Below are 24,306 nucleotides of genomic sequence, written 5' to 3' on the forward strand. Positions count from 1 at the left end.
CGTTACGAGGTTGCATTATCACATTCCTTTAACTATAAAACATTCAGAATAACAACAACAACAACAGAAGGTCAAGAACTTGCCAGAAAGAGTGAAAGAACAGCAATATACATTCCCTTTTTTTTCTGGATGGTTATCAAGGTTGGGTCGATGAAGAACAGCAAAATTTCCAACGTATTCCCAGTTATTAAAAGCATCTCTGGATGATAATAACACAAATTTACACTTGTGTATGCCTTTCAACATGCACCTAAGCAGATAGCTTGGGCAATTTTATTTCACTTTCTGTCTAACTTTTTCAATTCAACAGGGAAGCAAGTTTTTACCGAACTGGTGTCCAATGGTCGCCCGCAATGTTACCGGTGATTATTGGAGTGTATCCAAATTGAAAAATTTCTTTCCGCGTGCAGAGTTGCAAACCTTTTGTCGAGCAATATGAAGCAAATTCTTCATACGTTTTAGCATCATTTGTGAAGTAATGGGTCGCTTCTGTGAGTAAGGAGAGAATGTATTTAGATGTGTTAACGAAAACATTATGAAAGCATTCCACTAATTGTATTTTCCTTCTCCAATGTGTATCTATATGAATTGGTTAACATATTCCAGTTATCGTTGATCGCGACTACTACTACTGGCTCCTGGCAGCTACCTTCGAACATGATCCTTTAACGAATCCAGGTTTTTGGGGTCTATACGTGTTTTTTTCGATTTTATTGCTTCTTGTATGTTGAGTTTTCTTGTTTGCGACTCTTTTTGGACTATAACCGTTGTTTGTCTATAACCGCATTTGCCGCTATTGCAAACATACAATAAGAGATATTTTTGACGCTTTATTGCTTGGAGTTTGTCATGCCCCGGTTTACTCATTACAAAAAATTAAAGGTTAAATCACTTGACTACTTTACTAAATATAACCTTCGTTTGCTAAGTTATAGCTTGACAAAAATATAGACACAAGATTAAATCAGTGATAGCAAAGAAATAAAACAACACGATTACCATAACAATGGACTTGAAGTTGGCGGCTGCAATTTTGACTTGCATTCCATAACGGGTTGTCGCATTGTTGAAGAAATATATCGTTTTCAGTACATGTTTCTGGTGGGTAAAACTGGAAAAAAAGTGCATTTTACTTGCTCATTTATATTGGCTTTAATGGTGCATTTATTGTCTCAAATTTTAGTTTTAGCTTTTACATCACAGAAAATAATCTAACCAGGTATTGGCGCAAGTTAAACCAATTTGGGTAACAAAGTCATTTCCCCGACTTGGGATCATTTGAACTGTGAATCGAGGAAAGACAGGTCAAGGCCTTTAACTTCAAAAAGATTTTTGACGTCAAATAATGCGTTGTATTAATTTCGTTATCATGACGTCATAACTCTCTCAAAATCAGACCGATTTGAACTTTCTTTTAGAGAAGTGTAATTTTCTAGGAAATTGTGCATTTTTTTGCCTAAAGCTCTATGGAATACTTTGCCATCACAGCAGTTATCACGTGACTCAAATACTCTTGAAGATTGACTCGAGTCAAGTCAAGTCATCGAGAAGTTCATATAAGTCATCATTCAAGTCATCATATAACTCGAGTCAAGTTATCAGTTCGAGTCATTACAACATTGTAATCCACCAAATACAATTTCACCTGATCAGCGTAAACTGGATTTTCAACTTCATCGTCCTCCAAAATGTAGCCAAATTCGTAGCCCACTTCATTACAAGCTCCTACCGAAGCACGACGTTTGGCATCGTCGGTCAGCGCGGGGTGCTGTGGAAAATGAAAAGGTTATGAGGTGTTTGCATAGTAATCTCCAGAAAAGCATCCTTAACTTTAGCCATCCCTTGGATTATTCTTATCGTAACAATAAATCACTTTAATCTTTTTGAAGCTTACGCTAATTTATAAGCAATCAAATTGTTCCAAGTGATCCAAGTGTATATTCGGGGACTAACCCAAAATTGAAATGCACAAAATGTAAGACTTTAAGACACTATCGGGGCTAACCTGACACACTCCTTTCCACTTTGTGATACCAGGATTATCATTGTCCACGTAGATAAACACAGCACCAGCGGAGATATTCAAAAGAGCCATATTACCTGTATTTCACATTTCACGCGATACATTGTAGTGTCATATGTTATCTTAACAAAAACTTTGATGAACTGTATATACTATGCACTAGTTCCGAAAAACAACTTATAAAAAATATACGTAGCCTGTTACAGAGATGTTCAATTATCGGACAACCGGGTTTCAAAGTTAACGTAGACCCCAATATGTTAGAATGCTTTAATGCAAGCAATGTCTTCTAACAAGCAAGTCTATACTCTTGAAAACAGACTAAGCAAGTTTAAAAATATTAATTCTCACTTCCACATCTCGGTAAATTGATAAGCCGGGATTCGATCTCAGAACCTTCGCATACTGGCCGCAGCTTGTTGTGTAGACATTGTCTTATTCGGAACTGCCATTTCCTTCCACACTTTCGTGCTGGTGGTCTGTCAGCCCACGAAGTCCAATCTGCCCATTCTGGAAAAAAGTTTTATAATCAAGAAATATTTTCCTTTAACAACACCAGATTGCATTTATACTCACAACGCACAAACCCTTTTAAAGGATGGAGTTGTAATAGACATCAAAATATTAATAGTAAACATATTAACGCGCTAAAGAAGTATCTTCCGCGAAAAAAAAACATTAACAAGGCAAACGAAAAAATTTGAAATTTTACTCGGAAAGATCACGGAGCAACAGTAAACGTTTCCCTTTAGGTATTGATGCTGTTCTGGATCCAAGCCCCAGGGAGGTGGGCCGTACAAATTGTTGTGCTTTTCAGCCAATCGGCCGAGTTCGCCCCCAACTTGAATCCAGTCGTTGAAGTCGTCTCTAAAGGAAAGATCAATTATATTTTCGGCTTGAGGATTCCTCATCCGAAAATGAAGTTGTGGCAAAAAAATCGGTAGTGAAAACAATTAATTAATTATCGTTTCATTATAAGTTTATTGATATTATAGATAAAGCGAAGTTCATAAAAAAATGAAGTTTGTTCGCTGACCTTATAGGAGCCCAGCTATCACCGCCAGTTATTCCAGTTATGATGGGAATATCTTTATGAGGAAAAATCTCCTCGTATGAGCAGAGCTGTTTGCCTTTACTTTGGCACAGTGTTGAAAAATCTTTATAGGTCTGTATGTCATTTCTGGTGTAATGTTCTGCGTCTGAAGGAAAACATGTCAAAATAAAAATTACTCCAAATTAAATCTTTCCCGACTTATCAGTTGAAGATTCAGACAGCATGCATATTCTTATAAATATGAAAGTAACAAAAAACATCTTCACTTTTCTTGAAATGTTTCCGGTTACAGTGTTTCCGCATGTTTTTAGTGTAAACTTTTTTTACAAAATGGTTTAAGTAATAACATTTTCATGTATTCTACTGATTCATCTCTTTTTAAGTTGTCCTTCAAGACTAATGTATTTAATAAAAGGTAACCAAATGGAAAATATGAAGAAGCTCCATCACCAATGTTTCTGCATTTTTGTTCTTTTTTCCCTCACTTTTTTAATATCTCTCACTCTTACCATAGCAATAAACATTCAGCTGTTTTTGGCAATCTTTGAACTCCTTCCATCCATCATGGTTACAATTCATTAGAGACGTTTCATTGATTGCACAGGATTTAGGTTTAAGGTACAACTGAAAAAGGTACATCAAATTAAACATAATCATGTTCTGTTTATGATTCAAGTTTACATAACGTTGTACGATAATAACAACATAACGTTGTACAATAATAGCGTCCATAAAATTACCATTAACAATGCCTGACAAAAGGTTTGCTACTGATTACGGCTGGTGCTTCTTCGTATGCTCGTGGTTTGCTGATTGCAAATTGGTGTTGAACATTTTTTATGGCGTCATGATTTTTTAAACGCTTCACTTACTTTTGCACCCGCATGTGCTTACTTTATGGGATTGGGGTTAAGTTAGTAATTAGTTAGTATTAGTTAGTATTAGTTAGTGTGTGGTTAGTTAGTAACCATAACTTCATTTGCGGGATGTTTAGTGTATAGCCTTTTTGGTTGCAAAACATTAAGAAAGATAAATTTAAGCATTGAATATTTACCTTGGTTGTCAAAGTCTCATTAGCGTTGTCTCGTAAGATGCCAAAAGCGAAACCGATTCCTCTACAGATGGTCCTTACTATACTTTTCTTTCTAGAGCTGTCCAACTCAGGGTCCTATGACCGCGGAGTAAAAAATATAGACATAATATTATCAAGTAAATATAAAGTTCCACTACTATTTTCAAAATGATTTATAGAAAAGTTTATATGCATATACTGGTAAGGTAACAGTTACAATGAATTTTGATTGTTAAATCAGACGTTGATGATGTTATAAAGATGGAATTTTACTAAAAGTCGTTGCATTGACTGTAATATTGATATAGGCCAAATCTGATCTTAACCTCACATACGCCCTTCCAACTTGAATTTTCTGGTATTGTGTCGTCATAAATGAAAACAAAGCCGGAAGTGATGTTCGAAAGAATGTGTGGAGCTGAAAAACTTGAACGTTAATCAAAAATATCTTCGACAAAAATCCTGCAATCGCATGCAGCAAAATCAAAGAAATAACAAGATTCTATAGAAATTTCCTTCCTATACAACAACTGATAAAGCTCTAAGATCTTTACATACTTTTGCAAGATGGCAATAAACAAGGCCTAGACGAGGTGGGGTCACCAATGCACGCATCTAACTCCAAAGACCCCTGACAAGTCCTGCTGCGTAATTGCTCACCCTTGCCGCAATTTTCTGGTGACAGGCATTCACCCCATATACCCCAGGCAGCCCATTCTGCAAATGAGACCAACTTGCATTACAATACATGCAAGTAAAGGTGAATATAAACCCACATCCGATACTGAAGAAACTTTGAATAAAAGATATAGCTTGCTGTATAAAACTGATAATAATATTTCAAAACCGTAAACACGCATAAAAACAGAAAGCGTTGGAAGCCAGACGAAGTTTGATTGAGTTTTTACCTTTCTAGTCTTACGTTTAATGCTTACGTGGGCATGGAACATCAGCACACCTCCTCGCCTGTCTCGATTCACCTCTACACTTCCATGATTTTGCTTCGTCCTCACAGGTTCGGTTACGAACTTCAATTCCGTAACCACAAGTTGTAGTACATTGGCTCCATGCGTTCCAATGCGACCATTGCACGTGAAAATCTTAGTAAATAAATTTCAAAATTAGTTTTCTTCATGGTGGAAAATTAAAATGTATATTTATGTCACACAGGTTAGGGCTATTAAGTTATAGTATTTTACAGTAACCGTTTTACCTTATCGGCATTAACAAATAAAGAGGCTTGTAGGATTACTGATTTCAATAAATGACAAATTGCAATAACAGACAAAATAGCTCACAATGCTTAAATTTTGTTGTCGTGGGCATGTAACTGTTGACAGAGGTGCGCAGTACTGCGGTACTGTTACAGTAACCGAATTACCGTATCGCGTTACTTTTTCTTTACCGACACCGGTACTGTCTGTACTATTTGCTAAAAGTACCAAATCTCTGTACCCAATTACTTTTCTCAAAAAATTTAAGTCCGTCTCGATACTCGGTACTTTTAAAATGACTACTTCAAGGGTTTGAGAAGTATGAGTTTTAAAACTTCATTTAAAAATGAAAACTTAGTGCCAATTTGAGCGTTTTTTGTTCTTTTATAATCAAAAGTTGTTCAATAAAATCGCATAGAGTGAGTTCAAATATTTTTTGAACTGAACTAGCCTTTACCAGGGGTCATAATATTGCCAGAAATTGCAATTGCAACAAGATCCGCTGTAAAAAATTACCGGTACCGAGTACCGAACTAATTTTTTGAAACAGAACAAAATATCGGCACCGTTGATATATTTTTTCCCTAGTACTGGAACCGTTACTGTCGGTACTTTCAAAGCACCGACTGCGACTATCTACCTCTGAATGTTGAAATCACTATTAAAGATTTTAAACTTAAATTTACCACTCAATGAAAACTTGTTCTTCTGACACGAGTAACTCAAGACCGGATCACTCTCCTCATTCCCTTGTTTGACGTAATATGGAGAACAAACTTCGTCTTCTTTACATGATGACGTAAGACAAGGATCATTCAATGGCTTCACAGAAAAGAAAGAAAAATTGTGTGACAAAAGTTGAAAAAATATTTAGTTTTATTGGCTGGCTATGAGTTATCTTTCACCAACTATATATATATTTTTTTCTTTTTGTCCGCTAGTTGAGGCGACAGACTTGCATCTACGCAACAGTAACCTTTTTCAATTGATAGTAATCGCGACTGTAGTAAGTTGAATCTTTCATATCAATCAGTCCTTTTATCCTGGGAACCCATTGACTTTCAAACTGGTACAAATCTTCGTCTGGAGGGTCGGAGCTCGCTCTGTCTTTTTCATTGATGTGACATTTGTAATCTTTCTCGATGTAGTTGAAGGATTTGCACCTACACACAAGAGCCTACATTGACGCATCTTATAAATTCGTTTGGAATCAAAGAACATATTGGGACTTTTGAAACTTGTCAAAGACGTTAATGACGTCATACTTCCTATCTTTAGCGCACAAAAGCGAGCAATAGTGGACGTCGTAACTCGTGGCTTTTCTATAGACGTAACCAGGAAAATATTTTCCAACATCACTTCGATCCGCATCAGAATTGATTCTCCAGGAGTTGGTTAACATCACTGGATCCTCTTGGGATCTAACTGGGCAATTCGATGCCGCGACCACTTCCAGAATTTGCCTCAATATCAAAACCGCAAGTGCTAATCGCATATTATACTTTGTAAATTAATGAACCTTAAACAGAAATGCTAAGAATATATAACCTCAGTTTAACTGACAGTTTTAAAATGGCAAAACCTTACAGTACCGCGACCTGAACGTTTTTGATAGTTCTCCGTTGGCGTAGGCCACAGCTATTTACTGTATAGACTATAGGCTCTAACTGCGAACTCGGTAATAACTTCACCAATCACAAATTTTCGCAAGTGTCGTTTTTATGGAAGAAAATTAATTCTACAACAAATGCTTCTCGAAATGGACTCTATGTTGTATAAACACTTTCTGTTAACTACAAATACATTTCTAGTAGGAACCAGCAATAGCCAAAACCAAGGTAATATAGCTGTCGGTCTATTAAAAATTAATGGCGTCTGTGTTTAGATAACAAAAGCTGTCTATGGTCTTCTTTGTAACTAAACCAGCATTTATCAACGCTCCGGCGAGCCATGGAATCTATTTTAGCGCCTGTTTAAGGTGACCAAGTTCAGGACCAATAATTAAGCCTAATCTTTATTGTCGTGTTTCATGTAGCCTACAATATATCATACAAATTCATCATTGAAATATCAGAGGCTATGCGGCTATGCCAACTATGTTGCAACGTCGCCTTCGACTTTATTTCGCTGAATTTAACTGATTTAAACTCTCACTAAGATTAATTATATACAAAGAATAAACGAAAACAAACTTATTTTCTTTATAAAGCATGACCATACAACGATTGCATAAATAAAAAATTCTCATGATAGTTGCTAACAAAAATTTCATTGCATTTATATGAAGTCGATATCGATGTCATACTGTCGTCTTCGTTATTCTGTCGCTCGAACCTCTCTTAGACTTCGAGTGCGACCTTACTGTGGGATCCATGAATGACATTTTGAACTTTTTCTGTAAAGACAACAGAAATATCAGGCTTCGGAGACGTTAAAATTGTTTTCCTATTAATGGATATACTTTGTAGGCTATTCTGCTTCGATTACAAATATTATGCAAAAACAGTCTACAATTGTTCTGTTTGAAAACTCCTTGAACTATTTTTGACATTTAAATTAATTGATGTAACCTACGTATAAAAGGTAAACCCGTAAAATTATCAAAAGGTTTCATGTCCAACCTACCGTGAAACGGGTTTCTTTTACGACTCTGGAAGCGCAGAACAAAAGGAAAATGAGGAAACCTTGCAGGGAATTGCAAAGCGCAAAAATTATTTCAAACACGGAAGCGGAAACGTGAGAAGCTCCCAGGCTAAGCTGTAGCGCCACCTTGACAAAGCCAAAAAACCAAGTGATGGAAAGAAGGCTAGACAGACCCAAGGCTTGTCTTAACCGGGATTGCAGTCTGTCGGGGAAAAAAAGAAGAAATAAAGGTTTTGTTTTGACTCTTGACAATGCTATAATTGCTTGGTACAGGAACACATGAACATTCCGCGAACGTATGTTTATAACTTGTCAAAACGACCATAAAACTTGACCCGAAGTCAAAAGGTCACTTCATGTTGTTTACTTACACATTTAAGTTGTTTCCGCAAACTTTAGGTTTTCTTGAACGGTTCAGCTCACAAAGTATCACGATGAAAGCAAAGCAGTTGATAACCCAGCCGGCACACACCGGTACGATCAGGAAATAGACATTACTTGGATGTGACAAGAAGCAAGTGTCCCCATTCCTAATGCATAAAATAGCTGTTAAACGCGAAAGGCGCCGTTTTGCATATAAAAATCTCATAAAGGGTATTTGAAAAAAATTTCTTTAACCAAGTCGAACTAGATAGTCAAACACCCCACCTATAGGAATCATAGAAGGACACGTCATCTTCAGCGACGTCGACTACTCCAAACTTATAATAAACTAAGCCGGACGTAACAATAAGCAATGCTGTTCCATAGCAAGCCGCGGTTGCTTTGGGCAGAAAGTAAGACATTTTCGCCTTAAAAACTTGTACCAGAAGCCGATACATTGCCACTGCCTCTACCACCTGCCAGCACCAGACCAATAACAAGGCGAAGTGCAAGCAAACTCCAACAGTAATGCAGAGATTCTGTTGGCAAGGAGATTAAATTTCATACTTAAAATTAATTTGAGTTTGTTAACCTTCGCTTTCCGTAAAGTCACATTAACAAGGCAAAACTACAATTTACCAAGGTGAAATGTTGCATAGAGTCGTTAATGCTGTGAAGATATTTTCATAGATTTATAAACAAACGTGGCTCATTAAACGTGCACTGTCTTAAGTCAACTTACGTCGTTTTGTGTGACAAAGTCCTTGTCGTAGATGAGCAATAACATGTAAACAGAAAGCAGTGACGTACACAAGTGCAATAGTGTCACTTGGGGTATTCCCCTCCTTAAATCCTTTGTGCAGAATCTGATATTAACGAAACGCCATTGACTTTTACCGGTTTGACGAAGTGTTATTAGCTCTCATGCTATTTACTATCTACCTGTATATGATTGTTACGATGAGTCCTATGATCGAGAGCGATATTCCAATGTAGGATATAATGACACTAACGTCAGCATTTCGTTCTTCCTGTATGTAAAAAACACTGTGTTAAATGTTCTTCAACTGGTAAATAAATAAACACTGCGCGCTCATATAAGGTATAGCTGATAACTCATGTTCTATGGTCATTACGTCATTTGGGTTAAAATCCAATAAAATCCCGAAATTTGTTAAATGGTCGCAAGCGCAAGTCACTCTTGTCTGCCATCTACCGGATGATTCAATTCTTGTTTTATTGGTCAGTTGGCAGCCATCTTTGTCCCAACTTGTGGTTTTGAAGTTCCAAAATGCACAGCTGAGCAAATAAAATTACCATCAAGTTCTATTTAATATGTTATGTTGGTCATGATATATTTTATTTGACATTACAGTAATACTTTGAAATGTTGGAAAACTAAATTCAAGCAACGAAACCGTATAAAGAGTTAAACGCAACTTGCTCAGTCAGTATATAAAAATAGTAATCACTACTGATATGAAAAAGTTATTAACTAACCGATATGAAGTTTTGTGGTCCATTGTTTCGTAAGTATTGACGTCAGCAGAAATAAAGATCTTTTCTTTCGACTTAACAATGTTCCGATTAATTACGTCAGCAGATATTATGGACGACGCGAGTGTGAGATCGGAAGGAAAAAGAAACTGTAAAAAATAACGTGAAATAGAAAATGACTTGGATAATGTTAAAAAATCCCTTAAACGCTTTAAAATTTTAGGCCAAATAAGCCGTTTCCTGCACTTAGCTTACACGTATTCAGGGTTTATAATTGCATGCAGATTGCCATAACGTGAGTTTTTTTTAATTATATAGTAACTTACGTCGTCACTGTAGCTCACGAACACAAGTTTCTGATTCTCCTCTCCCAAATAAACAGATCTTGGTAGGAGAATTTCTGCTTGCGTCACACTATTAGTTCTTGCTCTTTGTCGCGCCTATACATCGTGGAAATATAGCTTTATTGAAATTTTAAGAAAGAAGTGCTAAGTGCAAAGTGAACCTGATTCAGTGGTAAGGCGGAAAAACATGAAACATGTAGGTTATAAATAAACATCCCGTTTTGAAGCATATTAGTAGTCTAAACTTACACAAAATATACATGAGTGTCATACATAGCTTATACTGCGCAACTGATGGTAAGACACAGATAATAACGATTACTGTTACCATCTATATAAATGATTGCGACCCTCACGTTTAAAAACAAATTTAACTTTTATTGTTATATACGGTACATTAGCCGCGAGCCAACAAAAGTCCATAACCTCGTATCCTCTGTTCTCTGCACGTGACAAGCTATAATTTCACTTCCGGGTTGGAAGGAAGTGTGGCAGGCAATTATCGCCTTATTTGACATACTACTGTATGTTCATATAATATTGACGTGACAAATATTTATGTGGTATTAGCAGATAGTTAAACAATGCGATTGCCCAGATTTGCGGTACATTTTTTTAGAGAATAATTTTTCAAAACTATGATAAAATCATTTTTATACCAACTTTGTCACACCTAAATCTGCTGGTTTTTCAGTTGTCCTGTGAAAGTCAATGACTTTTTCTAACTTTTTTGGAGGGTCATGTAAAACGTTATGACTTACTGAGCACGTGTCGATTCTTGCTTCAAGGTCACTCTGGGTGTTTCCGAATTCGTCGTGCACGAACTCTCCATCGCCTCTCGTGGTTAATTGAAAACCAATACCGGTGGTGATGTCACCATCAAATGACCTTGTTCTTTGAACTTCGTTGACCTCAGTTACGCCGACTGTGATGTCATCTCCAATGTAACCAACCAAACGGTCGGACGGATTGACCGGTACATTGCTTGCAATGAAATTGAGACCTAAATGATAAGACTGATATTTATAACGCTCATATTCAACTTGGCAACAGTAGATTTTATGGCTTATTTTCAACATACCCTGCACTAGATTCTGCTTCACTTCAATCAAAGCATCGGAATTGAGAGATAAAGCCTCCATTCTTTTCACGTTGATATAAAGAGTTCTCAAATGTCTTAACAGACCCCTGCAAAGCGCAATTTTACGTTAACAATATTTTTTCATTCTAAGCAAATATTTTAAAGCTTAAAAAAGCCGAATGGGGAAACTAGGGGACTAGAGTTGTCGCTTCAAAGTAGCATAAAACTCACCTGAATATCTTTGAGCTGCTTCCTTCAGGTTTACTGGCGGAAAAATCGAGGTAGGATTGCAAGGCACAGAGCTCGGTATTGCTGTCACTATCAACCAAACATTTCTCCGCACTAGGCTTTACGACACATATACCAGGGTAAGGCAATACCAGGCGCGAAGTCTGACGTAGAATACTTTTAAGATGAACAATGTCGTCCAGGTATTTGTGGACGACGGATTCACTAATCGGCATTTCGTTACATACTGCCCGTTCAAAAAACAAAGCCATATTTTGATCGCATTTCAAATGGTTTCCACTCAATTTAACAACACCGATGTCGTCTCTTGTTATCATGTTCAGAATTTCGGCTGGCATCTCAGTGAAGGAGTTGAAACTGATGTCTAAGTTTAGTAACCGATGACTGGAACTAATGTTCAAACTGGAGAGATTGTTATGACTGAGGTTTAACTTTGTAATCGCGGTAAACCCGAGGAAGGCGTCGTGATGAACTTTACTAATCCTGTTAAAGGATAGATCAAGATCCTCTAGATGACTGAGATTTGCCAGAGCATTGTGAATCAACTCAATTCGATTTCTGCTTAGAGATAATCTTTTCAACAACGGGAGTCCTTGAAAAATTCCTGTTTCGATCTCAAAGATTCGATTTTCGTTTAAAGTTAAATCTTCCAGTTTCGGAAAATTTTCTTTGTTAAAGTAAGAGGCTTGGATCCTAACCAGGTTATTCCTCGTTATTTTGAGCGACTTGAGCATAGGAAATGCTTTAAAATAATCTGGATTAATTTTTGTTAATCCGTTGTTGTTTAATACAAGTGTCTTCACGGTTTTCACAAATTGGTTGATTCCGGAGAGACTGAGGCCAGCGTTGGTCGTTGAATCTGATACTTCAAAGTAACTCAGCCGATTCCAACGGGATGAATTGAAATTCCCAAAACAACTTTCCAAATTGTTAACCTGTAAACAAGTACAAACGAAAAATTTTAATTACCAACTAAACCTACCGTTAGTCAGAGGATAAAAACATTTCTCTCAGACGTCATACATCAATAAAATAGAATATAAGCTGTGGCTAAAAATTAAGGTGTCTTACGTTTTGCAACGTGAGTGACGTAATGTTGTATGTTCTTGCTTTGCCGCCGTCTTCAAGGAGATTTAGAGCGGTGCAGCGACAACGTACTGTGGTAGATGAACTTGTTTCACAAACTAGCTCTTGTGCCGTGTTACAGCATGCCGTAGCAATTATGTCACCGCATGATGCACACGCCAAAAAAGCTGATATAACCAGTAATAACCCTATAGATTGTAACGCCATATCTTCTAAAATGAAACAAGTTTTTCCCAATTTATAACAACCAGAAATTTGTAAAAGTTGTTACACGTCAAGCCTCTGGTGATATAATACACTCTTTCCATCATTTTATATCAGCCTACGGTGTTTACTCACTATAGTTGGGAAACATAGAAGTGTTACTGGTGCTACCTTTCCGTCATTATCATTAAAGCAAAGCTTACAAAACCACTTAGAACTAACGCTCTGCAAGGAGAAGGTGCTTGTTTTAAATGTAAAAGGGTCACAACACTAGTCTGTTTATTTGACTGGACAATTCTCTAAAGCGTTTGTAGCATATACTCACATTCCTTTATATTTCATGATAAGATGCGTTGTTTTTTTGCTGGTAATCTAAAACTCTTCAAATAGCCTATATCCCTGTCCCTGTCTAACTAAAAGAAAGCCATCTAGTGCCTACTATAAACTATTTAATAAAATTATTCCTATAAGTTAGTATAGACAAGAACATGGTTTCAACAGCAATCAACATCTCATGCTGACACGGCAACACATGCGCAAGCGACAACAGAAATGTGACTCCTAGCACACCCATATCTAAGTGCTGCGTTTTTTTCAAACGCGATCAATAATAATTGCAAAGACTAAGCGCTTTCCACGAACTCTACGGCCGCTTTCTACCGTCATCGAATTGCGACACAGATCAAAACAATACATGCGCCTTTTAGGCAGGATGTCAGCGTCATTTGCCCCTAATGACGTCACCCCGAACAAGAACAGCACTAATAGTTTCGAAGCTTAGAGGTCATCGAGCTACAAACTAGGAAACATATTCATTAAATAAACGAGTGGAATTAACCTCGTTAATTTTGTAAAACCCAAAAGCTTTGCGATTCTAGTACTTAAGATGATATGGGTTATTTGTGATGTCATTTCCGTTAGAGAAGGCACTTGTGTATCAACGCAAACGTATTCACCATTATCGCGTAACATTGAATGTCGATAAAAATCAATTAATTATTTTATCAGTAATTGCAATGTTTAATGGCAAAAAGATTCCACTAACATGATCATAAGATCCTATCCTTTAGGTCACCTCACGACAGATAGGAATGTTGAGGGCAGAATACGCAACTATAAGCTATTTCGAAAAAACGTGCTTTGTGGTTACGTCAAACTACAGTTGCGTAAGCCAATAGCCTAATTTGTAGGGAAAAGGAAATGTTAAAAGTTTCCACTAATTAAACTTTTTGAGGCTCCGTAGAACTCGTAAAAATAACAGCTATCCCTAAGTTGACTCATATCTATACATGCAAAGGTCTATCAGTTCTTTGCAAGCTGAAAAAGTTTATGGCGTTAGGTCTAGTAATTGGCAGAAATCTATTTTTCACGTAATAGCCATGTCCAAAATAGGTGCTTTAGAAAACAGTAGCCTATTTCAAAATGTGAAATCAGGCAAAATCTCAATAGTGGTTGGCTGGCATATTTACTGACAGAAAACTACTTTGAATCGTAACAATCAAAATGAATTTTGCCTTGGTGTTACCAATAACCATGGCTATGGCCTGTAATTTAAACGCTAAAAAGTTCCTCAAGAATTTCAGAGCATTTTTGTTTGCAAAAAAAGTTAACAAAAACATTGTTTGCCGATTGCTGTTGCAACCTCAGCAGACTCGTAACAACTTCTGTTATTAGTCATAGATTGACTTTACTTCCCTTAGTAACGCTTTATGAGACTATCATTACAAAGAATATTTGCGGAACAACAAATACAGAACAAGTCTTTCTTTTTCATTCCACGTTAAATATTGAAACTATTAAAATGATTTAATTGCTAGTTCATACTCTAAAGAATGTTACTAGATAATTAGATTGATCCCAAGTCCCGACTGCAGCCTAACTTTCTTGTACTTTACCAACGGTTGCCAGAGGTATCCAGTTACAACTAGGAATTGGATTTTGATGTTTTCGTTTGAATTCTGAATCATTTATCAGAATTTGTATCATTGATATTCCTTACAAGTGACAAATTACTGTAGTTTAACAGTTTAGGCCTACTCAAGCCAATGTTTTGATAACCTGTGGCAGCCTATCTCAAACTATGCGTCACGACCCAAATTTGGGTTGTCTGTGCTAAGGTATACCTATTTGTCGTATCAATCGCATGTATAATATATGTTTTATTCGTAATCGACTAATGCTGTTCTTGTGACTTAATAGTAAATATTTATCAACTTTTGAGCCGTAGGCATTGTGCCAAACTGTTTTACAAAGGAGTTTGGATCTGAAATAGAATTAGTAACGCTGAACTAGCGTAACCAACAGAGTTTCTGAAACTTGTTTGCGTAAACACGTTTATTTTATCCGTCATTTGAGTACAGTATTTGGAATGCAAAAAGCAAAATTAATTCACTGAATGGTTTTGAAATATTTCATTCCTAATTTTCAGTACAGCTTTTAACACTTTAAAAAACTAAATGTAAATTACCAAGGGTAGCAGAACAATATTTCATGTTTGAACCAAAGCTTTGTTTATAATTGAATTTTACAAGATGTCTACAAAAATATACGTCATAATGACGAAATTAATCAAGTTGTGGCCACCTTCATCAACAATTCACAATTGTTTGTCACTTGTCAGTGAACCAATAGACGGTCAAAAGCAAGAGCTCAAAGACATTCTCAGAAGAAAGAAAATTAGGAATAATTTTTTGAACTCGGGGTTAATGTGATTCGTTTTTTCGATTGCTTCTCAGATGGATATTTTTTGACAGTTTATAGAGAGCATGTTGTTTATTGTAGGAGACCTAGAAGTACAACTAGGCTAGACCGTAATTGGTTATTACTTATTAGGCTGGCCTAGCATCGTAATTTTCTCAAAGCACAATTAATGGTGGAAACGAAACGATACGACAGCGAGAGGCTAGTCTCTTATAAAAAGCTGAGATATAGGTTTGGCTATAATTCTATGTTTATTGATATGTCATTAATCAGCGTTCAAGCAACTATCTTTGCCTGTGTTTTTTGTTGTTTGGTATAAATTGGGAGGAAAGTGTAAAATTTCGGTGTGCACATTGATCAGTCTCTTGTGTACATGTGCCTCACTTCAAACTATTTGAATGACTATGACTGTATGGGCTATTATAGTGTCATGACGGCTCAGTAGCCGAGTTGTTTGAGCGCTGGACTTGCAACAAATGTGGCCTGTGTTCCGTGTTCGATAACCATGGCAAGTTGAGCTAGGCCTATACCGTTGTAATGCCCTTGGACAAAGCATCAACGACACTTGATCTTGTTCAGTGAATCTGGTGGACAGTTCCAAATTCGTGCAATATTATATAAAAACTCAAAAGAAAGAATGAAATAAAATAGGTGTGACAATCGAAACTTGCACAAAGGGTAGCTTTGTAACCGGGGCTCCAGCAATGAGCAATTGTCACCAGGTTTAAGTCTGAAGAAAAAGGTTGTCTTACCATAGTGAATAGAATGGAAGCTGCGCCCTAGAGATTTTTAAAGACTGTGTTTATGGTGCACCGGAATATCTCATTTCTTAGTGTCCAAAATAAGGAGCAGATAGACTTAATGTTTAGGCTAGTCTTCATTGCAGGCCCAGAAATGCAATTAGTGCACCATTTTCCACCCAGTGCATACACCCCAATTTTTTCCGTTCTTCACCTCCAAGTTCTCGTCAAAAAGTACCATGCTTTTCAGCCTGGCCATACCATATAGGACTGTGGGCAGTTCAAATACATAAACTTTAAGGTTTGTTATTTTTGCCTACTCGCACACCCACACTCACACTCACACAGTTTGTCATCTTTTGTTGCATGGTGCAAGCAAGGTCTTGCTGAAAACCGGCCATGCTCTGTAGTCCAGTTGTGGGAGAAAAGCCTCAACTCCTCTAAAAACAGCAAACTCACCAATCTAGTAGGCACTTATGACTAATCACTCCTTTCTAGGTTATGCTCAAGAAGTAGAAATTATGATAAATCTGTTTAATTTTAATACAATGAGATATTGCAAATGAAATTCCCTTTTTTGATTATTAAATATATAGTATAGTCAACCCAAGGTATTTATCAGCAGGCGGTTTTAGTGTAGATTGTATATATAGATATATATCTAGAAACTAACCTAACGCACGATAAAAACTTCTTACAGGCCTATAGGCAACGTAACATATTTCACCAGTTATCTGTAATTTGGAATCAATTTTACACAAAGCGGATTTTAAATTAAAAGATTTAAAGAATGGAAGAACCAACATCTTCAACAGAAGATGTGAACCAACTTGCAAATGAAGGTGAAAGCTCATCTACGACATCCAGCAATACAAAGCAGATGTCGGGTGCAGATAAACATAAGGAGAGGTTAGATAAGCTAAAAGCGTTGAAAATGCGAAGATTTGAATCGAAGAAACTGAATCGTGCCGAAGTTGTGGAAGAAGACAGAAAAGGGAAATTACCAAAGAATTGGGAAAATCGACAGCAACGAGCAGAATATAAACTGAACGAAATCGAGCAACGGAAAACTTGTGACGAAAATGGCATCGACTATGACCGAGAGAAATTGCTCCACGTCAGCGCCTCCGAAGCGGAAAGACTGGATGGTATAAAACGAAGAAAGAAGGACCCTGACCTAGGCTTTTCAAGTAATTCTGCTGTAGCTTTGTTATATATATATGTTCGTTATCCTTTAAATAAGAGATCAGACTATGTTGGATATATTATGTCGAAAAGTGTATATTTGTATGTACATGAAATTTAAATGATCATTGCCTGCATCATTTCTGTGGTTATGAATTTGGTACATATAGTTTCACTTTTAATGATCACATATGATTCTTCAAAAATCTTAAACGTAACTTTTTCATTTGCAAACTAACTGGCTTCAGCTGTCTCTAACAGTTACTGCTAACATGGTCTACATCAGCGTGGTCCAACTTCTTTTCATCGCGGGCCAAAATCTGAAATTTTTTTATCTTGCGGGCCAATGTTTTTAAATTAGAACTGAAGAACAATGTGACATTGATATTAGAACTGAAAAAAGTTCTCTTTTTTATTAAAACTGAAATTAGAATAGTTGAAAATTTAGCTGATAAAATTTAAATGCTGATCAATGTGACATCTGCGGTCGAGGTTCTTCCTCGACAATAGCGACTATCAAAGCTGACTATCAGTTCGCGGACCAAAAAATCGGTGCTCGCGGGCCAACTTTGGCCCGCGGGCCTGCAGTTGGACCACGCTGGTCTACATCTACAAAGCATGTATCTATTTTCATGACAGTGCAAATAATTTAATAAATCATTCTTCATTAGCGTTTGAAGCAGCTGGAGCCCGTAATTATCAAAAGATAACGAAGCAAATCCAGCCGGACATGGAGGATTACAATCGTCGTAAGGATGAGATGGGGGAGGAATTGTTCTATGCCGGACTGAACACGCTACTCCCTGGGAAAATAAAAGACACAAAGCAGGGAATTGACAAAATGGTCAATGACCTGCTTGATAGAAAGGCGAAGAAGAAACCTTTCAGCAGAAGACGCGTTTATGATGAATCAAAAGATGTTGATTACATCAATGAAAGTAACGCCAGGCACAACAAGAGGCTGGAAAGGTTTTATGGAAAGTACACAGCAGAAATCAAACAGAACTTGGAACGAGGTACAGCGGTTTAATTTCCATTTTCTATCTCACGGAAGTGGTATGGACCTTGTGCAACAGCTGAGTTTGAAGAACCTATTTTGCTACCATGTACCTTTCAATTTCTAACCGAAATAAAGTTGTAAATTACTAATTACTTCTTACTTATGTTTTTTGCTTAGAATTGCTTTGTAGGTATGTACATAATTTATGTGTATGTATCTCTGTAGTTCTTACATGGTAATGTCTTTGCTCGTATTCTGTATGCATAGTTGTACAGTTGTATATACACATACATACAGGCGATGTTACTCACTCTAAGTGGTTAAATTCTCGTTGAACGTTTTCAATTTGCCAGTGTTTTGCTATTTTATTATTTTTTTGTTCATCTTTCGTTCATGTGATTTTGTTTGACATACCGTAATCATATTGATGATATAAATCTCCTAAAAATTGTTGGAAAGGCATACATCCTGTATTTTTATTTCTAATCATTCAGTGCTGACTGTGCCATCAGAAAAATGGCTTTGACAACCAGTGCAGTCCTTGCATTCATGTTGCATCTACATTATTGCGTTTAATGTCGTATCTATACAGCATATATCATACAACTTTAAACGATTTGACAATGTTTACATTTTGTCAGTTTAAATTTTGGTTTCACCATTACATTAGAAATAACTTCGGTATATGTCAACACAACAAGCTGGTTTGTTGAGGTCACCACTCATCACCATTTTTTGGTGTTTGTAATTCCCTTGAACAAGGGCTTTTTTAAACTTTGCTTTGCAACATAGGCCATCTCATCCCAGCAATTGCTGCTTTCGCAAACGTTGTTTAATGGATTTGCTGGATCTACTATGATGGGTCTGTAAATATAAACCAACAAGTCATGGAACAGTGGTATTGCTAAAGTGTCATGTGATCTTTGTCATTTTTAAGAAATCGTTTACGCACATTTCTGAACATTTTGATAATTCATGTCTTGCTTTTTGCTTTCGTTTCACGCGTTCTTATTCACACTCACAATGGACTGTTTGTTTTTATTATTCTTGGTATATTCTTTCTTACCTTGGAGCTTGAAGAGTCTCCTTCAACCATTTACAATGCCGTGAGTAATTCTCGAACCAGACTACACACAAGTTTTCATACTTTGTCAGCACCTTGAACACTGCGGCAAGTCCGTGGGTCAACTAGAGACAAAAAGGTTTTAGAATATACCCACGTTTAAAAGTTACAAGGTTAAGTGGTCGCTTTATTTTCGAACCGAATGCTGTTGTTCAGCAGCATTTGTTTTATATCTTATTATGCAAATGATGATTCAAAAATACAATCTTTTGCTTACGCTGAATCTTATGGGTTTTCCATGCTTCTCCCAGGTATAAATGGTTATCAGTTCCAGCGTGTAGGAATTTGGCATGCGCCGGTAACTGCAAAAAGTCCGACATAACATGTGTCAACGTCGAAAGTGTACAAGGAAACTTCGGATCAAATGCAATCACAATGACAGTGCAGTATATGAGAGCTCGTAAACGGTTGCCAATGATATAATAATGGTAATTGCTTGCAGTAAAAATATTGGTATTTACCGCTGCACTTAAAAGAGCCGTATATACTAAAATTTTGCGATTGCCAGGATTTTGTTAGACGTTATACGGAAAGGTTAAGAAAGCGTATTAGACAAATCAGACGCCATGACGTTAGTGTTGTTTATTAGTGTGGGAGTTTTTCTAGAAAATGGAGTGTTAAAAACGTTCAAGTCAGATGTTTAAGTTAGCCTGAATTGTACCTGAACATCGATAAAATTTGACTTTTTTGGTCCAAAATCGCAGTCTTGGTCTTAACCGTTTTATTGTAAGACTTAGAGATACATCATTCTATTGGAATTTCATGAAAGAATAGCCTAAGACAGGGGCGGGCAACTTCTTCGGTCGGCGGGCCTGATATGAGAAAATGAAGTACTTGGCGGGCCGGATTCCTGAATAGATTGAAACGCAGCTTTGTCTTATTAATGTTCATGGTCGAAAATGTTTGCTCATAAATGTATGTAGACCCGAACAGAACAAGTAGATTTATGGCCATCTTTCTCAGGTTGGCAAACTTGGACTTATTCAGTGACGCAATACAGGGATTGCGGCAGAATGTGGCCGCAGGCCACATTATCATGTAAGACCGGAAACTGTCTGCGGGCCGCTCAAAATCCCGTCGCGGGCCGGATCCGGCCCGCGGGCCGTATGTTGCCCACCCCTGGCCTAAGACATACTGAAGTGACATGCAAAATTTTAGCGAGCCCCATGGGGGATTTTTCGATAAAATTCCATTTTAGTAATTTCACTTCATAACAAAAACAAAAAAATAGGCTTTTATACAAGCATCTACGGCGCATTAAAAAATTTTTTGCACAACGCAAACCGGTCAACAATCTTACCAGCCGGGTTCACCAAAGTGATTTTGTTATGTTTTACCACAAAGTGTTATACAATTTTCCAAATAATCTATGATTATGATTCACGGAAAATTTCCATCTGTTAAGTGAGGTTTCAATGCCCAACTTTCCATATAGGCTAAATAACTACCTGCACTCAGAGGTCGCTTTTCCAAATGAAACGCGCTTCCAATGTTTTACGAGCCTTATAAGATCGTGAAGTATTCTGGGTCGCTGACGAACAAATTCAACTTGAAGCTGAAGCAGGCAAGTATTCAGCAACAGGAGCTGATCTGTGTTCTTACAATTTGCAATCAGCTCGAAAATGGCGTTCTTGTCCTCTGTAGAGCGATATCTAGTTTTACCGGATATATGAGAATTTCATAAAGTAGAGACATCTAATGATATACTGAAATGAATAACTATTTTATTGGAAGAACGTTGATGAAGCGCGCTGACAACAATCAGTATTGGTGGATTCTTATGCGAAATCACAGAACAAATCTGTTCTGATAAGGGTAAACCTGTTGTTGGCGCTTGACCAAGTAGGTCGTTACAAGGTAGTAAATCAACGTGGTGTATGTGATCATCATTGTAGCATTTGTATTGGAATCTCAGAGCATGATTCGTTTCCTCGCTGACTAGTATTCGGGTGGCCAGCAGGGAGCGCTGGAGAGCAGTTTTGACTCGACGAATGCAGACCGCTAATCGGTTTGCACTGGCGCGATCCCCCCCAAATAAGGGCATCCCTTCCAGAAACATGACCATGTCGAGATCCGAGTGACCCTTCAAGCAAGTTCTTTTTCCGTATGAGCCGCCCTTCGTGAAAATAGGTTGTAGGTTACTTGCGAGTCAAACAGTTAGCCTAAACTTTAAGGGAGAAGATTCAACGGTATTTGGTCAACAAATAGGAGACGCCTGAGCGATACACTAAGCAATGTAATTAATCCGAACCTTGGAAGCTAAACCTTGTTAACTCCAAGTTCGTGCTTAGGCAATACAAAATAAACCTATTTGCACATATATGTTTGCTCGTTTAGGCCTAATTTTTGTGATCTGGAAAAGTATGGGCTATTAACAAAAATGGGTTGATCACTTGATCACTGAACACTCAAGTTTCACTTACTCTAATAACTTGTGAGACATCTAGCGGCAACTGTTCAATAAGGAAATCAACCAGAATATTGACCTCTTTATTGCATTCAGTGCTTCCAGACAAAACTGGTGTTAAACCATGCTGAACGTAATCCCTGACGTCACAAGGTTGCAAGATATCGAGCATGTTTAAAGCAGGAAATCGCAAGGCCAACGAATCTAAGTTGTACAAAAATTGTTTAAGCTTACAAAGGTTAAAGGTTATGCCTGCTGCATTTAAGCCACACAAAATCTTATATTTATTTGTTTGTTGATATAATTGTTGTTTCCAAGTCGATTGTCTTTTATCATATTTTCCAAGCTTTGGATACTTCTGAAATATTACGTAGGCACTCATAGGCTATCTATTTAGTACTTGAGAACTTTGAGTTTATTACATACAGTAAAAATCTGTATAGGCAGACATGGCGGAACATCCTAGGCACCCCGCGTTTCCTACTAGTTGGGCCCAATCCCGCCACCTTTGAAAACCAAAATCGGTAAACCTAAAGTCGAGCTTCAGATTTCGGATTACAAATTATAACTTACTTAAACTGGGCTCACCCACTTCGAAACATCCCGCCATCGCTGGCTATAACTTATAGGTGAAGCAAATCTGTTACAATTTGTATTTTTGAACGTATCACTTACTTCGCACTTGAGTAGTAAACTGATGTGCATCTCTTTCGTGCTGTTCTCTACCGTGTACGTCACCTAGTGATACTCCACAGAGACGACATTTTGTTAAAGTACCAGGAGCAACGAAGCTTTGAAGTCTCTCATCCGGGACTTCCCAGAAACTTTCGTCTTCTTTCGAAGCTTTCGGCTTCATAAGTTTCGACGTCGATTTGCTCCTGGATTTTTGATAAAAAGGCACAATCCCTCCATCTGTCAAGTGCTTATCACCGACATGGGTCTAGGTGTATAAATTAACACAAATTATGCTCACCGTGACATATCCAGTGCCCCAAATAGATTAATTTTAAATTGCAACTTAGGAACAAAAGAAAGTATAAAGCAAATCGAACAACCGTTAACTAATAAATTCTTAAATTCAGGGGAAAGATGTAATCGTTGCTCTTGTTAAAGAAATGTCATGTCCATTACTCCATCCGCCCCAAGTGATGAATCACATAAGAATACCCTACCCATGAAAACCACTGGAATACTTGATTTCTTATCAGATGCTTCGATTAATATATTTTAGTTTTCATAATTCGTGATCAAACTTATAAATGTGGCACCACAAAATTGACAAATAGCAATTTTAACCTTAGCAAAGGCCATTCCCCCTAATTATTTGCCGGTGGAATTGTTATTTTATCATGCTATACTGGTTACCATTTTATTTTTCGTTCCCCCACAAACAATAACCAAAAATAAAAACAATACAATCCAGTAGACCTCGCCTATCTACCTGGTTGAAAACCTATGTATTTACAAACTTAAAGTGTAAGCTAAGTTACCTTATCGATTTACCTGCATGAGTTTTTGGTATACCTCGACACCGCACTTCTCGCAAACTGATTTGTCAAAATGTTTATTACGTAGATGCATTTTCACTGCAGAGGGGCTGCCGAACTGCCTACCACATCGGTTACAGTGATATTTGTGCATTATTTTTTTACAAGTTTCAACTCATCTGAAGTTGAAACAGTTTTATCGGACAACTTCAACTTCTGACCGCACAGGCCATAAACTTTGAAAGTACCACTGAGCAAATGACTGGTATGTCTTTTGTGGGCTTCACTAAGTTACAGGCATTTTGAAAGATATATCAAAAAAGGTCACAAAACATTATATGGATCATTGAATACATTCACTCATGCCCAGCAACTTGACGTAGCTTACAGTTTATTCAACACCCAGACGTTGTGAAAATAAAGGAGAGTTTGTATAGATCTTTAAACCTTTTGTTATTTGTAATTTGATACCAGGTCGTATAACTTAAAAATGACTTAATACAACCTCCAGCGATTGGAGTAGACTATTAAGTCAACCATAACAAAAAATTAGTAGGCTACCGAATCAGATCATGATGAAAGTATTCTATGTCTATGAAACTAATTATTCAGAAATGAAATCATTCTAAACTTAGAAGAAATAAACATATGACCAAAAATTTAGAAAAGTAAGAAAACACATGTCAAGATTTCGAGACTACAAAAATTACCACTTCTATTAAATCCGTTTCCGTTATTTACAAAAGATTTTCTTTTTTGCATATTTACCACTTGTTTTTGATCTAAAATTTTACACGAAATTGTAACCGTAACAATGTTTTCCTCTAGTCAAAT

At 37.1% G+C, this 24,306-nt stretch overlaps 4 protein-coding genes across 4 annotated transcripts; 1 reads left to right on the top strand and 3 right to left on the bottom strand.

The window, feature by feature from the left end:
* Positions 1 to 18: 18 nt before the first annotated feature.
* Positions 19 to 6,858, bottom strand: LOC143452960 (uncharacterized). The gene is made up of 17 exons (XM_076954116.1): positions 6,629 to 6,858; positions 6,340 to 6,526; positions 6,050 to 6,185; positions 5,085 to 5,249; positions 4,708 to 4,866; positions 4,476 to 4,567; positions 4,132 to 4,245; positions 3,587 to 3,701; positions 3,060 to 3,222; positions 2,736 to 2,890; positions 2,375 to 2,533; positions 2,006 to 2,100; positions 1,646 to 1,768; positions 1,000 to 1,111; positions 327 to 489; positions 84 to 199; positions 19 to 32 (listed from the first exon to the last, which is right to left on the bottom strand). Exons 1-17 carry the CDS (start codon positions 6,856 to 6,858, stop codon positions 19 to 21), a joined length of 2,298 nt encoding a protein of 765 aa, XP_076810231.1.
* A 682-nt stretch (positions 6,859 to 7,540) lies between these two features.
* LOC143453307 (uncharacterized) lies at positions 7,541 to 13,381 on the bottom strand. Its single transcript, XM_076954586.1, has 13 exons — positions 12,612 to 13,381; positions 11,523 to 12,475; positions 11,292 to 11,398; positions 10,972 to 11,213; positions 10,193 to 10,306; positions 9,870 to 10,015; positions 9,506 to 9,668; positions 9,312 to 9,400; positions 9,112 to 9,235; positions 8,655 to 8,908; positions 8,378 to 8,536; positions 7,989 to 8,208; positions 7,541 to 7,758 (listed from the first exon to the last, which is right to left on the bottom strand). Exons 1-13 carry the CDS (start codon positions 12,831 to 12,833, stop codon positions 7,663 to 7,665), a joined length of 2,889 nt encoding a protein of 962 aa, XP_076810701.1. The 5' UTR covers positions 12,834 to 13,381; the 3' UTR covers positions 7,541 to 7,662.
* A 3,562-nt stretch (positions 13,382 to 16,943) lies between these two features.
* On the top strand, positions 16,944 to 19,801 carry LOC143453312 (pre-mRNA-splicing factor syf2-like). The gene is made up of 2 exons (XM_076954595.1): positions 16,944 to 17,460; positions 18,127 to 19,801. The coding sequence occupies exons 1-2, from the start codon at positions 17,061 to 17,063 to the stop codon at positions 18,483 to 18,485; spliced, it is 759 nt and encodes a 252-aa protein (XP_076810710.1). The 5' UTR covers positions 16,944 to 17,060; the 3' UTR covers positions 18,486 to 19,801.
* LOC143453308 (2'-5'-oligoadenylate synthase 1-like) lies at positions 19,181 to 23,753 on the bottom strand. The gene is made up of 8 exons (XM_076954587.1): positions 23,489 to 23,753; positions 22,661 to 22,925; positions 22,002 to 22,189; positions 21,400 to 21,694; positions 21,027 to 21,216; positions 19,796 to 19,880; positions 19,522 to 19,643; positions 19,181 to 19,319 (listed from the first exon to the last, which is right to left on the bottom strand). Exons 1-8 carry the CDS (start codon positions 23,624 to 23,626, stop codon positions 19,181 to 19,183), a joined length of 1,422 nt encoding a protein of 473 aa, XP_076810702.1. The 5' UTR covers positions 23,627 to 23,753.
* Positions 23,754 to 24,306: the final 553 nt, after the last annotated feature.

Source organism: Clavelina lepadiformis, chromosome 4 (assembly GCF_947623445.1).
Source record: "Clavelina lepadiformis chromosome 4, kaClaLepa1.1, whole genome shotgun sequence".
NCBI classification, from domain to species: domain Eukaryota; kingdom Metazoa; phylum Chordata; class Ascidiacea; order Aplousobranchia; family Clavelinidae; genus Clavelina; species Clavelina lepadiformis.

Excerpts from the sequence above, each read along its gene's own strand:
- LOC143452960 (XM_076954116.1), bottom strand. The coding sequence starts at position 6,858 with ATGCGATTAGCACTTGCGGTTTTGATATTGAGGCAAATTCTGGAAGTG. Across the intron at positions 4,246-4,475 it reads GTTGGAAGGGCGTATGTGAG|GACCCTGAGTTGGACAGCTC; the intron begins GTTAAGATCAGA and ends CCGCGGTCATAG. Across the intron at positions 200-326 it reads GACCATTGGACACCAGTTCG|AGATGCTTTTAATAACTGGG; the intron begins GTAAAAACTTGC and ends ATTATCATCCAG.
- LOC143453307 (XM_076954586.1), bottom strand. The coding sequence starts at position 12,833 with ATGGCGTTACAATCTATAGGGTTATTACTGGTTATATCAGCTTTTTTG. Across the intron at positions 9,401-9,505 it reads TGGATTTTAACCCAAATGAC|GAAGAACGAAATGCTGACGT; the intron begins GTAATGACCATA and ends TTTTACATACAG. Across the intron at positions 7,759-7,988 it reads TAAAAGAAACCCGTTTCACG|AAAAAGTTCAAAATGTCATT; the intron begins GTAGGTTGGACA and ends TTGTCTTTACAG.
- LOC143453312 (XM_076954595.1), top strand. The coding sequence starts at position 17,061 with ATGGAAGAACCAACATCTTCAACAGAAGATGTGAACCAACTTGCAAAT. Across the intron at positions 17,461-18,126 it reads CCCTGACCTAGGCTTTTCAA|CGTTTGAAGCAGCTGGAGCC; the intron begins GTAATTCTGCTG and ends ATTCTTCATTAG.
- LOC143453308 (XM_076954587.1), bottom strand. The coding sequence starts at position 23,626 with ATGCACAAATATCACTGTAACCGATGTGGTAGGCAGTTCGGCAGCCCC. Across the intron at positions 22,926-23,488 it reads TATACCAAAAACTCATGCAG|ACCCATGTCGGTGATAAGCA; the intron begins GTAAATCGATAA and ends TTATACACCTAG. Across the intron at positions 21,217-21,399 it reads TGGTCAAGCGCCAACAACAG|AGGACAAGAACGCCATTTTC; the intron begins GTTTACCCTTAT and ends ATCGCTCTACAG.